At 41.0% G+C, this 17,884-nt stretch overlaps 1 protein-coding gene across 2 annotated transcripts in view; it reads right to left on the bottom strand.

Moving 5' to 3' along the window:
- GSPT1 (G1 to S phase transition 1) overlaps positions 1 to 17,820 on the bottom strand; it is a 39,693-nt gene extending 21,873 nt beyond the window's left edge. Inside the window, exons 1-5 of one of the 2 annotated variants that reach the window (XM_070412963.1) lie at positions 17,243 to 17,820; positions 3,272 to 3,313; positions 3,113 to 3,154; positions 2,129 to 2,356; positions 844 to 877 (exon numbers count right to left, since the gene is read on the bottom strand). In XM_070412963.1, coding sequence (XP_070269064.1) covers positions 844 to 877; positions 2,129 to 2,356; positions 3,113 to 3,154; positions 3,272 to 3,313; positions 17,243 to 17,597 — 701 coding nt within the window. In that variant the 5' untranslated portion in view covers positions 17,598 to 17,820. The remainder of the gene's footprint in view (positions 1 to 843; positions 878 to 2,128; positions 2,357 to 3,112; positions 3,155 to 3,271; positions 3,314 to 17,242) is intronic. The other variant, XM_070412964.1, reaches the window with a different exon arrangement.
- Positions 17,821 to 17,884: the final 64 nt, after the last annotated feature.

The raw sequence follows: 17,884 nt of genomic DNA, 5'->3' as shown, positions 1-17,884 counted from the left end.
GGTAATGTCATTTTATTATTAACTAGAGGCCCAGTGCACAAAATTTGTGTGTGTGGGGGTCCCCCCCTCAGGCCAGCCTGCACCCTCTCCAATCTGGGACCCCTCGGGGGACGTCTGACTGCCAGTTTAGGCCTGATCCTGGGGATCGGGCCTAAACCGGCAGTTGGGATATCCCTTTCATAATCCAGAACGTCTGGCTCCTAACTGCTCATCTGCCTGACTGCCTGATCGGCGCCAACTGCCCCCCTGCCAGCCTGGTCACCCACAACTGACCCCCCACCAGCCTGGTCGCCCCCAAATGCCCCCTCTTCCAGCTTGGTCTCCCCTCACTGCCCACCTCTGCCAGGCTGGTCGCCCCCAACTGCCCCCCTCTGCTGGCATGGTTGCCCCTAACTGCCCCCCCACCCCGCCAGCCTGGTCACCCAACTTTCCCCCAGCCGGCTTGGTCGCCCTTCACAGCACCCCCCTGCCAGCCTGGTCACCCCTCATTGCCCTCCTCTGCCAGGCTGGTCGCCCCACACAGCCTGCTGTTCAGTCGTTTGGTCGTCCCTCACTAACCCCCCTGCCGACCTGGTAGCCCCACACAGCCTGCTGTTCAGTCATTTGGTCGTCCCTCACTAACCCCCCCTGCCGGCCTTGTTGCCCCACACAGGCCCCACTGAGCCTGCTGCTCAGTCGTTTGGTTGTCCATTTGGTTATTTCAGATGTGACAGCCCGTGGCTCTTTATATATAGATTTTTCTTAACTTGGGGTAATCTCCTTTGTATGATTTTATGAAAGTTGACAATTCCCAAAATTCATTCAATTGAGTTAATTCTATTATATAAGAAAAAATATACTTACATTATTTGTCCTCCAATGGTTGACTTGCCAGCATCTAAAAGTAATAACATCAACAATATGCAAAGCATAGGTATAAAAAAAATTTTAAAAAGTCAACCAGTATATACATATAACAGAACTATGAAGATACGGTTTAGCATATACTATATAATTAAATCATGCAAAAGCAACAGAAATTGTAGGAATCTATTGGTTAGTTACCTTCTCCCTTGGAAAAAGGAGCTACTAAGTCCCCCTAACAGCTTGATAATGATTTAGAACTACTTTACTGATAAAGAACAAAAGAAAGAATTTTTAAACAGAGTATTCCCTGACCTCCAGCTAAGAGCCAGGCAGCAAATGAATATAAATTACCTAAGGGTAGCCCTGCCAGCATGGCTTAATGGTTGAGCATCTACTGGTACCTATGAACCAGGAGGTCACAGTTTGATTCCTCGTCAGAACATATGCCCAGGTTGTGGGCTCAATCCCCAGTAGGGTGTGTACAGGAGGCAGCCGATCAATGATTCTCATCATTGATGTTTCTGTCTCTCTTTCTCCCTTCACCTCTAAAATCAATAAAAATATGGTGGTTTTTTTTTTTAAAAAAACAACAACAACCTACTTTAGGGAAAAACAAAAAACCCTAAGGGAGCATTAGAGAACAGCAAAAATAGCCAAGAGCTGAGACTACATTTAAGTAGTCTGCCTTTCACTTTTAGTAGAGATTAGTGTTCCTATACAAATTTCAAAGGAGTTCTTGCTACTAAAAAAGTAGAAGGGTGTATCATCATATTCAGGGGAAAGCAGAGATAAAGGGGGAAAAAAAAAAAGGACACATGATTGTATTATTTTTCTCCTCAGAATTTTGGGGATAGGTTAGATGATTAAATATCTAAGTAAATCAAATGGGTGGGGGGTAGGGGGTAGCTAAATCAGCAACCTATTACTAATTCTCATATCCCACAACATTCAACTACACAGTAAAGTTAATACAATAAAATTAATAAATTAAGTTCACACGTAAAAAAGGCAAATTCCCTAGGATATTAAGATATCATAATATGCTCAGCTATCATCAAAGGCTAATTTACACATTATGTAAAAATATACTGAAGCTTTTCTCCCAACTTCCATGCCATTACAGAATTGTTCATCTGCCCACCCTTTGAGAACGAAGTATTTGTTGACAACTTTCTGCCAGCTAAATAATCTAGCAAATCACAGTTCAGCTTCATGAAACATCTCCAAGTTATTAAAAAGATGTTCTATTTTATGTACCCAATCATAGCTATGAGTAACTTACCTACATGCCCAATGAATACTACATTTACATGTTCTTTTTTAGGAGCACCTGGTGGTGCAACCACAGATTTAGGTTTTGGTATTTCCTCTTCTTCCTCCATCATTTCTTGGGCATTTTCTTCTGAGGGTTTTCCATCTCCTAAGGAACCACCCCCTGGCTCTGCTTCACTTATTTCTTCTTTGTGCTCCCATGATTCTTCTGGGGACATTTCTGTCTCTCCATTTTCTACTGAAAGAAGGCATTTTAATTTAGTATTCTAAAAAAGATTTGTAACATATACAGATACTTTAAAACATAGGTGCTTTCAATAAATGGAACTTGGCATATTTAGCTCCATTTCCTAATGTCTAGTGATATATAAGCAAGAAAATCTTTCACAACAGAAATGGATAATAGCTTTCAAGCTGGCCACACTGCTGACATCACAGCTTGACTCATATACTATGAGAGTTGCTATTTTACCAAAGCTTCATTTTCATTAGGACAAACAACATGTAAGCAGGAGATCTTAACATTCTTAACAGCCCTGTTATTCCAGTGTTAAGATGTCCTGACAGTAGAAAAAGATAAATTTTTAAATCAGAACATAGGAAAAGTGTGAAAGAATTTAGAAGATCTTTTCTTTTTCCTCTGCAAGTAATAACTTTGGCTTCAAGTTTATTAATCACCTTGGGAATATGAAACCCTTAAGAGTACTAAGTTACAAAAGGGAAGAAAAATTTTCACCAACTAAATGGAACAGATACAACTATTTAAACTGACTTTAACATTCCTCCATTCAATTCTTTTCTATTTGCAACACTAAATTTATCACAGCAGTATTAATGTCTAATTAGTTCTGCTTTCTAAATCTTCATAGCAAAGACTCAATGTCAGTTTTAAATGTAGGCATTATAATGATCATAACACTTACATTTGCACCTTAAATCTTGAGAGTGAAAGAGTTTCTTATTACTGTATTAATATGGTCAGAAATTTTCTTACCAACAGGTTCTGAAAGTTCCATGCTAACAGCTGAATTTGAACCTAGACAAGAAATTGAGATATAATATATATTTACAAAGCAATATCTAGCTTTACACACCATTACACAACTTGTTTTCTCAAATCAAATAGTAAAAGTGTCACATCATAGAAAATTACCTTCACACAATGACTGTTCCTCTTGAGAAGGTTCCACAGGTGCTGTTCAATAGAAATAAGTTCTATTAAAAATTAAGACCTATATATCCATTTTACTTACATTTTTAAAAACAAAAGTTCAAAACACAACAAAAATCTCAATAATTCAGATCAATGACTAACTCAGATATTCCAATTAGAAGTCTCTGTTTAACCTACTTTAAAAAAATAAGTAACTAAAATATATTCATAAAAGCATGCTTATTCTCTTATTTTGCTTCATAAACTTTTCCTTCACAGATATTATAAAAGCAATCTGTTGCCCAGCACAGATCAAATTTATAAAATTTTTCTCAACAAATACACATTACTTCTCTAAATTCCCTTAGTAGCTCTAGACTAAGAAGGCTATGATTAGCCCTTTTTAAGATTCTATAATCACATTATCATCAGGATCCTCAAACAAATTATATTTGATAATAATAAAATAAAGTACTTCAGATAAAATCCTCCAACTATATATAGGCCTTTACAACATCTCAGAAAGGCAATTACAATTATGCCAGTTTTGCACTATGTTAAAGTTCTAAGGTAAAGCACAATCCCATTTCCACACCATAAAACTACCTATGACATCACTAGAAGAGATACATACTGTTCCCCAACTATGCTTAAATTTATTTTTTATATCTGATAAACCTAAATGATACTCTAATATGAAAGTACCCCTGCTTTAAAGAATCTGCAAAATACAAAAAGACATCAAAGAATTTGAAGTCACATAAATCCTACACACAAAGTAATATATAATAATAAAAGCGTAATATGCGGACGTCCTTCCAGACAAAGCCAGGGCTGCGAGGGAAGCCTGGGTTCCCAGTGCCAGAGGAAAGCCGGTGCCAGCAGCCGGGGGAGGGAAGGCCTACTCTTGCCCAAATTTCGTGCATCGGGCCTCCAGTAAAGAATAATTAGTCTGGCTGGTGTGGCTCAGTGGTTGAGCATAGACTTATGAACCAAGAGGTCACGGTTCAATTTCCGGTCAGGACACTTGCCCGGGTTGCAGGCTCAATCCCCAATGTGGGGATGTACAGGAGGCAGCTGATCGATGATTCTCTCTCATCATTAATGTTTCTATCTTTCTCCCTCCCTCTCTGAAATCAATAAAAATATATTTACTTAAAAAAATAATTCATAACCAGCAAAAACTCATTTTAAAGTCACTGCGGGGGGGTGGGGGGGACTAGGTAGAAGGTAAAGGGGGGGTTAAATGGTGATGGAAAGAATCTTGACTTGGGGTGGTGAACACAATACAATATACAGACGATGTATTATAGACTTGTACCCCTGAAACCTATATAATTTTATTAGCCAATATCAGCACAATAAATTATAATAAAAAAATAATAAAATAAAACAACTGCCAGAAAGTATTAACACCTATAAGAGTCAAGAAAAGGTATTGGACCGAACCTTTAATAACAACAAGTGTTAAAGAAAGCAATTTCCTGCCCCTGAAAGGTAAAGGGCAATCAAGGCTTTCTGACATATCGAGTATCACTTAGGAAGATCATTCTATGGTAGTATATAGAAGAAATAGAGAGGGAAAGACACTACAGGCAGAAAGACCAGCATCACTACTACAAGAAAGCATGCCGTTATGATAACTGAGCAATAAAACTAGAGGTGGGGTTAAGTGAACAGATAATGGATGGAACATCTAACAGGATTAGGAAGAAAGAGTGAAAGGTTTAAAATGACCCCCCCAACCTATGTTATAGAAATGGGGGGGTGGGAGCAGAAATCATTTCAACTAGATTTAGAAGGGGACAGAAATTGTACTTCAGACATAATAGAAATTAACCTTTTTTCATTTTCCTATTTCAAAGCAAAGTTTGTGGGTAAGGAAAAATATTCAATTTTGAGATGAAGCCAGGCAATGCTAAGTGAATAAAGTTCATATGCCACCCTAGAGATGGAAGAGGTAGCATGTAGTAGTAAAAGAGGCTAGAACTGAGCTGACTCCTGACTTTAAATCATGGCTTGTCACTAACAAGTTGTAAGATGCAATTATTTCATTGTAATTATGGAAATTACGCGCCATCCACCTGACAGGATTATTGAACGGATTAAATGAAGAAACTAAACAAAAGCTTTGTTTAGTGAGAAATAACTTCTGGCACCTATCAGATATTCAACAAATGACAGTCTTCATACCCTAACCTGTACTGAGTATCAACTAAATTTTATCAGCATATACTGAGTATCTATTATGGCCAGACAAGGATACCAAGCTCTCACAAATTGATACAACGCTGGATGTGGGGGTGACCCTAACTCCAACTAATGTTTTTTTAAAAATTTATTTATTTATCTTTATTGTTGAAAGTATTACATTTGTTGTCCACTTTTCTCCCCATTGGCCCCTTCTAGCCCACTTCTGTCCCCAACCCCAGGCTTTCACCACACTATTTGTCTGTGTCCATGGGTTAATATCTCCCCACCCACCCACCCTCCTCCACCTTCTCTATGAGATTCCAGTCTGTTCCATGTCTCCATGTCTCTGGATCCAGTTTATTTTGTTCATTAGATTCCACATATGAGTGAGATCATGTGATACTTGTCTTTCTCTGACTGATCTCACTTAGCATGATACTCTCCAGGTCCTTCCATGCTGTCTCAAAGGGTGAGATACTTCTTTTTTACTGCTGCATAGTATTAAATGTACCACAGCTTTTTTTATCCACTCATCTATTGATAGGCACTTGGGCTATGTCCAGATCCTGGCTATTGTAAATTGTGCTGGTATGAACATAGGGGTACATACATTCTTTCTGATTGGTGTTTTGGGTTTCTTAGGGTATATTCCTAGATGTGGGATCACTGGGTCAAATGGCAGTTCCATATTTAATTTTTTTAAGGATATTTCATACTGTTTTCCATAATGGCTAAACCAGTCTGCATTCACACCAGCAGTGTACTAGGGTTCCCTTTTCTCCACATCCTTGCCAACACTTGTCATTTATTGATTTTTTGATGACAGCCATTCTGGCAGGTATGAGGTGATACCTCATTGTTATTTTAATTTGCATCTCTTGGATGATTAGTGACTTTGAGCATTTTTTCATGTCTATTGGTCTTCTGTATGTGCACTTTGGAGAAGTGTATTTAGATCCTTTGCCCATTTTTTAATTGGATTGTTTGTCTTCCTTTTTTTAAGTGGAATGAGTTCCTTATATACTTTGGATATTAACCTCTTAGCAGATATATCATTGGCAAATATGTTTTCCCATGGAGTGGGCTCATTTTCATTTTGTTGATGGTTTCTTTTGCTGTGCAGCAGCTTATTTTGATATAGTCCTATTTATTTTCTCCTTTGTTTCCTTTGCCCTAGGAGATATATCAGCAAAAATACTGTTCCAAGAGAAGTCTGAAATTTTGCTGTCTATGGTTTCCTTGAGGATTTTTATGGTTTCACAACTTAACATTTAAATATTTTTGAGTTTATTCTTGGGTATGGTGTAAGTTGGTAGTCTAGTTTCTTTTTTTTGCATGTACCTGTCCAATTTTCCCAACACCATTTATTGAAGAGACTATCTTTATTCCATTGTATGCTCTTGCCTCCTTTGTCAAATATTAATTTATATTAATATTTTGGGTTCTTTTGTTTTCTTTTGTTAATCCTCACCCAAGGATATTTTTTTCCATTGATTTTTAGAGAGAGTAGAGGGGAGAAAGAGATAGTGATAGAGACAAACATTGATGTCAGATAGAAACATCGATTGGTTTTCTTCCTCATGCACACCAACCAGGGTAGGGATCGAACCTGCAACCCAGGTATGTGCCTTTGACCAGGAATCGGAACCTTCGACCCTTTGATTCACGGGCTGACACTAACCACTGAGCAAAACCAGCCAGGGCTTTATTGAACTTTTTTGTGCTATTTGCTCTCTCATTTAAATTCCCTCAAAAACCCTATGAAATACTATAATCACCACCATCTAACATACAGACATAACAGACTCAACTGGGCTTTTACAAGTTATACAAGTGCCTTTCCTCAAACAACCTCTGTTGAAAGTCAGTCAATAAAAGTAAACTAAGTCCTAACGGGTTTGGCTCAGTGGATGGAGCGTCAGCCTGCGAACTCAAGGGTCCCAGGTTCGATTCCGGTCAAGGGCATGTACCTTGGCTGCAGGCACATCCCCAGTGGGGAGTGTTTCAGCTGATGGATGTTTCTCTCTCATCGATGTTTCTAACTCTCTATCCCTCTCCCTTCCTCTCTGTATATATATATTTTAAAAAAGTAAACTAAGTTATGATGTACAAGTATTTTAAAACAGGAAAAAGATTGAGACAACTGTTATAGTGGGCTCCCCCTCCTCACCTAATAAGATAGCCCCCAAACTGTAAGTGAGCTTTTCAAAATGAAAAAGTACATACACTGACCACCTAGTTCTAGATACTAGAACCAACTCTTAGATTTACAAAAATACAGTATTTATACTTTACATACATAAAGCTGTAAAGTACTTCTTAGAACAGTGACATCAGTCATGAGACCACCTCCACATGGCTGCATAATGCAGCATAATAAAAAAATCTGTTCCGTTTTATTTTCCAAAACATCCTACATTTATAATGTTTAAGTTTGTAAAGCTCACAGAGGCAGAGAGTCAAGTACCACAAGCAATGAAAATGCTTAATATACTGAAACTAATACAAAATAATACTGAATGTAAACTGTAATGGAAAAGAAAATAAACCCTAGCCCCGTGGTCGGCAAACTGCGGGTCACGAACCACATGCGGCTCTTTGGCCCCTTGAGTGTGGCTCTTCCTAAGCCTTAGGAGTACCCTAATTAAGTTAATAACAATGTACCTACCTATATAGTTTAAGTTTAAAAAATTTGGCTCTCAAAAGAAATTTCAATCGTTGTACTGTTGATATTTGGCTCTGTTGACTAATGAGTTTGCCGACCACTGCCCTAGCCAGTCTGGCTCAGTGGATAGAGCTTTCGGCCTGCAGACCTAAGGGATTCTGGTCAAGGGCATGTGCCTTGATTAGAGGCTCCTCCCCAGCCTTGGGCCCCTGGTTGGGGTGCATGCAGGAGGCAACTAGTCGATGTGTTTCTCCCACATCAATATTCCTCTCTGTCTTTCCTTCTCTCTAAAACTCAATGGAAAAATATCCTCAGGTGAGGATTGAAAAAAGGAAAGAAAAGAAATGTTTAATTACAGGTAATGACGGTATTAAAGGGCTCAAAAGTAAGAAGTTGACCAGTTTCGTTATGTTGGAAAAAAGCTTTCCATGTATTCAGATGATGGATCACATTTATAAACCTTAGCAACATTTGCCAACTGATGTTTTGGAATAATGAGCCAGAAAAATAACAGATATAGCAAAATGTTTTTTAAATGTAAACTTCTCAATATAGTTGTACCCAGTATTCACAAATGCACGAGCAACCTTCTCTTGTTAATTCTACTGTTCTTATTCATAATGCATATGACATCCAGATTTTACTGACTACTATATGAGCAGGGGTGTAGAATTCTACTAAGCCCAAAGTCATTGTTCATGGTTAGCAAACAGATGACCATTCTAATTAGAGATTAACCTATCAGATCCTGCATGGTTTGTATCTGCTAGTGAAAGAGAAGTTAGTAAATCTCCTGAGGAATGAAATTATGGTTTCATATTTCCAGTGGTATCTCTATGTTCAGAAATACACCCTTATCAAATATTCAAGACAGGAACCATTCTAATTAAGTGGGAAAGTTATCTGAGTGTGGCAGGTTTTTTTGTTGTTTAATATATTTTTATTGATTTCAGAGAGGAATGGAGAGGGAGTGAGAGATAGAAACATCAATGATGAGAAAAATTGATCAGCTGCCTCCTGCACATACCACTCTATGGATAGAGCCTGCAACCTGGGAATCTGACTGGGACCCAACTGTGACCTCGTGGTTCATAGGTGAACGCTCAACCACTGAGCTATGCCGGCTGGGCTGAGTGTATCAGTTTTGAATAAAACTATCATACCCCAAATTGAAAAGAGAAACTAATACTACTGTTTATGATAAAGGAAGACTAATGAACTGGCTATTACTAATGAACTAGGTATATTACCACAAATTTTAAAACAAGAAGTGCAAAAATTTTAACAGAAGACAGTCAGATAGTAGTTTAATACAGATGATAATCTAGATTTCTAAATAGTTAAAATTTGGTCATAGAGAAATAAACCAGCCAGACAAAAAAGGTCACGTTGTACGATTACATTTATATAAATATTCAGGATATGTAAATCCATAAAGACAGAAAGGAGATTGGTGGTTGCCAGAAGCTGGGAGAAAAGGGAAAGTGGAGATTAACTATTTAATGGGTAGAAGTTTCCTTTTGGGGTAATAAAAATATTTTGGAGCTAGATAGAGGTGGTAATTATACAACACTATGACTAAATTGTTCACTCTAAAATGGTTAATATTGCCTGGCTGGTGTGGCTCAGACCTATGAACCAGGAGGTCAAGGTTTGATTCCTGGCCAGGGCACATGCCCAGTTGCAGGCTTGATCCCCAATGGGGGGCATGCAGGAGGCAACCAATCAGTGATTCTCATGACTGATGTTTTATTCTCTCTCCTTCTCTCTCCTTTCCTCTCTGAAATCAATAAAATATATATAAAAAAACAACAACCATAAAAACACAGGGAACTGGGGTCTGAAATGGAGTAATTCAATTTACATTATTTCTAATGGGAAGCAATGCTTCAGTTTTTGAACAGCCTTCTGGGACAAATTAAGTTCGAGAACCCAGGTTCCACTGTAAATTTCCTTAGAGCAAAACCATTTATTAAAAAAAAAACAAAAAAAAAAACACACAAATTAAAAAACCCAAATACATTGATAGCCCAGCTATGCTTCTTTAAAATCTATTGAAAACAAGTATAAAACTTTTAAGAAGCTTTGGTATGAATCACCAATTGACAGCTAAAAAAGAAATCTGAGACCTTAGAATAATCAAGAACCTTCAGCCAGTGAACAAATTCTTGCTTTCCAAAGATTTCTAAGAACTATGAGTAGAAATTCTAAATTAGCATGCCTCACGGATACACTAGTCAGAATTGCAGTAACCAAACTCACTGCTATTTAATGAGACAAGGAGTGTAAAAGATATCTGATACTCTACTCTAGCAAATTCCTAGCAAACTTAAAAAACTTAAGATATTCACGACACTTAGAAAATAGATTCTTAGTTTTATCATTAGGGTGACAAGATTGAAATTATTTACAACATAAGGCAATCTGTGAACAATTATTATTTGCAGCTTTGAAAGCCCTCTGCACCCCTCTGTATGGCCCTCTTATCATGTTGTGTCTTCCATTAGAGTAAATCTGATCTCTTTCTAGACTCCTTGAGAATAATTTATTCATCTTGGTGCTGTCATTTCAAGTGCCTAGAACAGCATCCTGCATTCTGTAGGCAGTTCATTAATTGTTATACATATATCTGAGCAAAACCAGATTCACTGCTCAAAAATTTCCATTCTAATACTGCTAACTCACCCCGCCCCCATAAGGTTATCCAGTCTCATTTTTTTCTTTCTCTTCAACCAGAAAAACAATACTATTTCAACACTAAGACATTTCCTCCTGAGCAAACAAAAGCAAGCAAAACCAAGCTTAAAATCTGTCCTTTATAATATCCTCCTAACTTGCCCTGATAAACTTTAATTGCTGCCCTTTCATGCAATACAATTCAGAAAAGGTGAAAAATAAAGGACAAAAGAATGCAAAAAGCTGTGTACTCACTGCACTAAATAAAACTTGTTCCAAAGACAGTTTATTCTCAATCAAAATTTCTAACAGTTTAAACAACTGCTCAATATGGCACAGCACTTGTTCCCTAAATCCTCCTGCTCAAGTCATTCAAGCATGTAAAATCATGGAACAAGGGCCCAGATTCAATAATCTAATAATCAGTAAGTCAAGATTGGGGGGAGCGGGGGAGGAGAGACAGTGCTGCCTGTGCTATGCAGTGGTTACAGCTTCGGCCCTAGCCACCGATGGTTTGAGGATTCAATTCCCGGTCAAGTGCAGGTACCTGAGTTACAGGTTAGATCCCTGCCCATGCAGGAGGCAACCAATTAATGTCTGTCTGTCTCTCTCCTTCCTTCCCACTCTCACTTAAAAAAAAAAATAAAGCCCTGACCGGTTTGGCTCAGTGGATGGAGCATCGGCCTGCGGACTCAAGGGTCCCGGGTTCAATTCCAGTCAAGGGCATGTACCTTGGTTGCGGGCACATCCCCAGTGGGGAGTGTGCAGGAGGCAGCTGATCGATGTTTCTCTCTCATCGATGTTTCTAACTCTCTATCCCTCTCCCTTCTTCTCTGTAAAAAAATCAATAAAATATATTTTTAAAAAAAATCAAAGGAAAAAATATCCTCAGGTGAAGATTAATACACACACACACACACACACACACACACACACGACACTCTAGGAGCAATAGTTTCCCCTGATCTCCTCTGTCCACTCTATCCCATTTACTGTCCCAAAGAAGCCTGAAAAATCCTGTATATTAGAATTGTTATTGTAGGCATTTCAGTCTTAGAGGAAAAAGAAAACAAATCTAAAGCCAAGAACCTTATTTATCTAAACTTATCTATCAGTCAACAGGTAATCCTATAGAATAAAGAGCTAATATGCAAATGGTCATCACACCCTCAAGATGTAAAGACACTCAACACGGGGAGAGAGAAATGGGGACCAGCCAGGCACAAATGAGCTTGTGAGAGAGGACTGGGGACCAGCCAGGCACAAATGAGCTCGCAAGAGAGGAATGGGGACTAGCCAGGCTAAGGCCTGGGAGAGGGACAAGCCGCCTGTCCCACGGTCCCGGGTGCCAACGGCTGCACCTGCAGCCTGTAAGAGGGACAAGCCACCTGCCCCACAGTCCCAGGCACCTGCGGCTACAGCCCCTGCAAAGCCGCCTACCCACGGTCCCCTGTGGCTGCAGCCAGCCCGGGTCCTGGGTGCCTGTGGCCAGCCAGAGGGAGGAAAGCCTGGGTCCTGGGTGTGGGGCGATCAGGAAGGCAGGCAGGCGAGTGGTTAGGAGCCAGCGGTCCCGGGTTGTGTGAAGCAGTCGGACATCCCCTGAGGGATCCTGGATTGGAGAGGGTGCAGGCAGGTCTGAGGGGACCCCCTCCCCGCCCCCCCCCCCCCCCCCCCCCGCACGGTGCACAGGACCTCTAGTGTTTAATAATAATAATAAAGTTTAAGAGTTCTTCTGGAGGAAACAAGCATTAGCAGTTTGATTCTGTATCTTCTCTACCCTGGGGCTCCAAAGACATTCTTTGAGACTATTGAATGATTAACAAGCATCCACCAAGTAACAAGCCTTCTAGTGAAGGTGGATGACACTTTGTTGCATAACTTGGTGAATATACTAAAAACAACTGAACAGTAGATTTTTAGAAGGTGAATTTCATGTTATATTAATATCTCAATCATTAAAAAAAAAAATCCCTTCCCCCCCCCCCCATACAGGCATTCAGTGAAAACCAAGCACTACAAAACAAATATTTCTTTTTAAAATTCAAGTTCCACAATATAATGTGCTACATTTTGGAGACAGATCTTCCTCTGAGGACTGCTGGTTTTATTCTATACTTATTTTTTTAATAGCAGAGTTTTGAGAAATGTTGAGGGTGGAACAGTGGAAAGAGCATTACACATTACTTTAGAAGCCAGGGCTGCTCTTAAATCCAAGTGCTATAGTCTGAATATTTGTGCCCCACCTCTACCCCCCAAATTCTTAAGTTGAAATCCTAACACCTGAAGTGACAGTATTAGGTGGGGCCTTTGGAGGGCCCTACGTCATGAAAGTGGAGCCCTCATGAATGGGATTAGTGTCTTTACAAAGAGCTCTCTTGCCCCTGCTGCCATAAGAGGACACAAGAAGTCAACAGTCTAGAAGAGGGCCCTTGCCCAACCAGGCTGGCACCCTGATCACTGACTTCCAGCCTCCAGGATTGTGAGCAATAAATGTCTGTTTTTTATCAGCTGTAATATTTTGTTATAGCAGCCCAAATGGACTAAGACACCAAGTAACTAACCCTGATTAGCACTGCTAAACCTATTTCTCATTTACTGAAGAAGAAGAAAAAACTGAACTAGGTGCAAACTGGAACTTAAAGTACATTCTACCATAGAAAATGTTTGTTCTGGTATATATAACCCTTGTCTTCATATTTTCATTCATTTTAGGACCTCTACTTTGAAGAGCAATTACTTAGCCAATTTACTTGGCTTTGTACAGAGTATTGAACTAAAATGAATTACATCTAAATGGGTTCTACTTAGTCATGTCTTTGGAACCCTCTATTAAATTTTCAAAGAGATCCTAGGTCAACACTGAAACCTAAGCTGGGATAGCTGGAAACAGGTATAACCAGCAGCCTTCTAGGGAAGGTGGATGACACTGTATAAAAGCATCTTCCTCTACTGATTGCTCAAGGTGCCCCTATAAAATTTTTTAAAAAAAGAAAGCCTGTTTTCAGGATAAATGACATATTCTTCCTAGACAAAAATTTTAAAAGTCATTCATCCTAGTGCTTTATCTCTAGATTCCTTCAAGTGCTCTCTGGTATCTAGTTTAAATACACACACACACACACACACACACACACAGCAAATTTCAGCTATGGCTTAACAACAAAAGAAACATGTTAGCCCTTCTATTTCCTCACTATAAAAAAAATTGCAAACTTTATGATTCCTCCTTTGTAAACTCAATCTAAGTGCTGTTTCCATTTTTCCCCCTACTGCTTCCAAGCATAGTTTTCTGCTCTGATGGTATTTTATGGACTTAAATGGGCTTGGAACATGCAATCCAACAGTCCCACATAACTCAGGACCTCAATTTAGAAAATCCATTCTTTTTCAAATAAATATCCTACAAAGGATAATTTTTAAAAACATAACTCACATTTTGTAGAAGCAGCTGGTAAAGTCTGTAACATCAAAATAAGTCTCTGATAAAAAAGAAAAAGTTGACCATAATGTAGGGACTTTCCTTACAACCACTTCCCTACACATTTTTACATCTCTAACTCCCAGCAGGTCACAGAGAAAAGAATTAAGAGTAAAACTGCAAATGAGCAACTATCAGGAAGAGAAAAGTTCTCCTGGGTAAGAGTTAATGCCTAACCCAGAACTCATTGTTCAGTATGAGTTTTGATACATATAAGAAGGTACATGAGCCCTAGCCGCCTTGGCTCAGTGAATAGAGCATTAGTCTGCAGACTGAAGAATTCCAGGTTCGATTCCAGCCAAGGGCACATGCCTGGGTTGCGGGCTCGATCCCCAGTCGTGGGGCGTGCAGAAGGCAGCCGATCAGTGATTCTCTCTCATCATTGATGTTTCTATCTCTCTTTCATTCTCCCTTCCTCTCTGAAATCAATAAAGAAATATATTAAAAAAAAAAAAAAAAGAAGGAACATGATACCTAAAATGCTGGTTCCAGGACTGTAGGATTAATCATTTAAAAAGCATAGAATATAAGGGAAATATCAACCATACTGCTTTAGTATTTTAATTTTGATGTTGATAACACTATAACAAAGATGACTTCTTTTTCTTATTAGGGTTTTATCTTGAGAACACAATATCTGAATTTATGTCTTATTCTTTAGGTATTTTGTATATCCGAAGATCTGTACTATTCTAGGGAGTGATAGCTTAGGAGTGAAGATGATTTGAACTTATTCGTGTTTAGAGGGTATCTGAAATTAAACCAGGCAGATCCATCTACTCAAACCCTAACCATTGCCCTAAAGTAAATTGCTTGAAGAAATCAGTTCCCAACGATTATAGGTGGAGACTTTTTGATGTCCATATTCAAGTGTAGATCAAAGAAGCTCAAATATAAGGATTGTGGACTGACTGAAATGACAACCGGATTGAGCAAAAAAGGGATGAAGACGATTAAGACTCAAACTCAGGATAAACTAAGGCAATGGAAGGACTCAGACAGAACATGTGAAATTCCTTAAATAAAAATTTATTAGCTTAAAAAAAAAAAGTTAATGCCTAGTCTGCCTAGCCATTCAACAATTGACCACTATTCCAGACCACTGCTCTAAGGAGAGCTGTCCCTGAATGGCTAATAGGTATAGCTAGGCTGGAAATAGGTCTAGCTATAGTGGTGCTGATGGCTCCAGAGTAAGGAGGGAGGACCAAAAAGAAAATGTCTGGATAAAAGGGATCTGTATGATAAAGCACTGGAAATAAGCACTTTTAGGAGCTGTTAAGTAGATTAGTTTAAGTAGCCAAAATGGCTTGATATAAGCAAAGAAATAAAAGCTAAGTAAGCTTCATTGTTCAAAGGGAAAACATCAAACACCCACACAAGCAAAAGAAATACCCATCAAAAAAACAACCAAATCCAAACTGTGTGCTCACATATGTACATACTTGCAAAAGTATTTCTCCAGTCTCTTTTTGCCTCTAGAGAGAAAATTGTAGCAAGTTTCTGAAGAAACTAAACTTTTATGGTGTCCACTTATCTAAGAAGTACTATAATATAGAACTTTAAAGAGAAATCTACAATATGCTCTCACAAATTGCTGGGAATAACTACGATCCAGTTCCATACCCTCACTAGAATGCAAGGACATTCAGCCCTTCCCTTTTTCTCTTTAAGCTAATACTACTGACAGTTCCTAAAATAAGCAACTTTTATTTATTTATTCATTTTGTTAATCCTCACCTGAGGACATTTTTTCCTTTGCTTTCAGAGGGTGGAAGGGAGGGAGGGATGGTGCGAGAGAAACCTTGGCCGGGAACCAAACCCACGATCCTGGGTGGACAGATGTTCTAACCAGATAGCAACACTGGCCAGGACAATAAGCAACTTTTACATAAGGAGAATACTTCAGTGCACTCATTTGATATTCCTACAAAATCAGTACCTGAAAGCATGCTATTATGGAAGCAGCCCCTAAATACAGGCAGATTTTTAAAGACCGAACTTAACTTGAAACCACTGAAAGTTTGTCTACCACTAAGGTCAGAACCGCACATGGCTACTATTAAGTTATAACAAATGCTCGTGTCTGAATAGACTAGTTAACTGACACATAACATAAAAAAAGTGACTTATACCCAACAACCTGAGTAAGGTAAACGATTTTGACACACTGAAAATTCTAAGCCTGTCACTGACGGAGGAAAGTCCAAGTCCCACTTAAGAAAGGGAGCACACAAATTAATGTGATTTCCTACCCATGTCAAATGAGGTACTCTAACTTTGTGACATTTTGTGAACTTTACAAGCTTACAAAATTCGAAGGGTGAAAAAGATCTTTGTATTGATAGCCAACAGTTTCTGTCGGATCACAAGACTGCAATGCATCTTGGGATTCATTTAGACCGGTCGGTGCCACAGATATTTAACACGTAATTACAGTTTCAATAATAGAAGTTGCAGCAAGAGACGCTCTCTCCTAGGCCTCTGGGTGAAGAGAAAACTCGATTCGTCCTTCCCAACTCCTCGGACCTTTCAACGCCCACCTACAGACTCGGGATTCCATCTGTCCTCACTTCTAGGCCTCGTGTTACTGCCCTGCCGCCGCCCGCTCTCCGTTCCATACGGTTCCCGGCTTAAGTGGGTAATGGGGCCCAGAGCCCGGCTCCAAGCCCCGGCCGTGTCCCCAGCGCGCTTCTCCCGCCCCGCCCGGCCCTCCGCCGCGGCCACCCATGAGGCCGACTCCCCGGCCCCGGGCCGCCCCACCCAAGACTTGCCGGCGCCCGACACCGCTGTCAGCGCCCCACGTGCTGCCGGGCCCCAAGTCCCCCGGCACTGAGAGGCGCACCGCCTCACCCCAGCCCACCCTAGCCCCGGTGGGCCCAGGCCCCCAGGTCGCTGCTCCCGCCCTCGCAACCCGGCTTCCTCCCGCGTCTCGGAGCTGCCCCAAGTCCCGACCCTTTACCCGAAGAGCCTCCCGCGCCGCTGCCGGTTCCGTGGTTGTTGGCCGAGGCGCCGGCTGAGGGTGGCGGCGGCTGGGCCGGGCCCCGCAGGAAGGACGGCACGAACTCGGCGGCGTGGACATTGGGCACGAAGGGTTTGGCGTTGACGTTGAGTTGCCGGCTGAAGGCCGCACTGAGGGGTTCACGCTGGGCCTCGCCCGCCGCCGCCGCCAAAGGGCCGCCGGGGCCACCGCATGAGCCCGGCCCGGGGGCTTCCATGTCCGCCTGGTCCCAGCAGTCGGGCGCCGAGTCGCAGCTGCTGCTGCCGCTGCTGCTCCCGCCGCCGCCGACGCCGCCGCCACCACTGCCCGGATCCATGATCGGGGGGGCCGTGTGTGTGGTGAAGAGAGGGCGGGAAATGGAGGCGGGGGCGACAGGCCGGGAACGAGCAGGCCGCGCTGACCCCGGGAAGCGGCGAGGCAGAAGGGCCGAGGGCTAGCGACACAAACTCCGGCGGCGTCGCGGCAGCGGCTCCAGCCCCGACTCCGCACTCGCGACGACGGCGGCGGCGGCGGCTCAATCCTCCTCGTGTAAGCGAGCGGATCTCCTCCCACCCAACCCCAACCTCCTCCGACAGCCTCAGCGCCAACCCCACGCCCGGCACG

This window comes from Myotis yumanensis, unplaced genomic scaffold (assembly GCF_028538775.1).
Source record: "Myotis yumanensis isolate MYYU_CA2020_CCGP unplaced genomic scaffold, mMyoYum1.0.hap1 SCAF_4, whole genome shotgun sequence".
Taxonomy (NCBI): domain Eukaryota; kingdom Metazoa; phylum Chordata; class Mammalia; order Chiroptera; family Vespertilionidae; genus Myotis; species Myotis yumanensis.
This window is presented reverse-complemented; position numbering and strand designations above follow the sequence as displayed.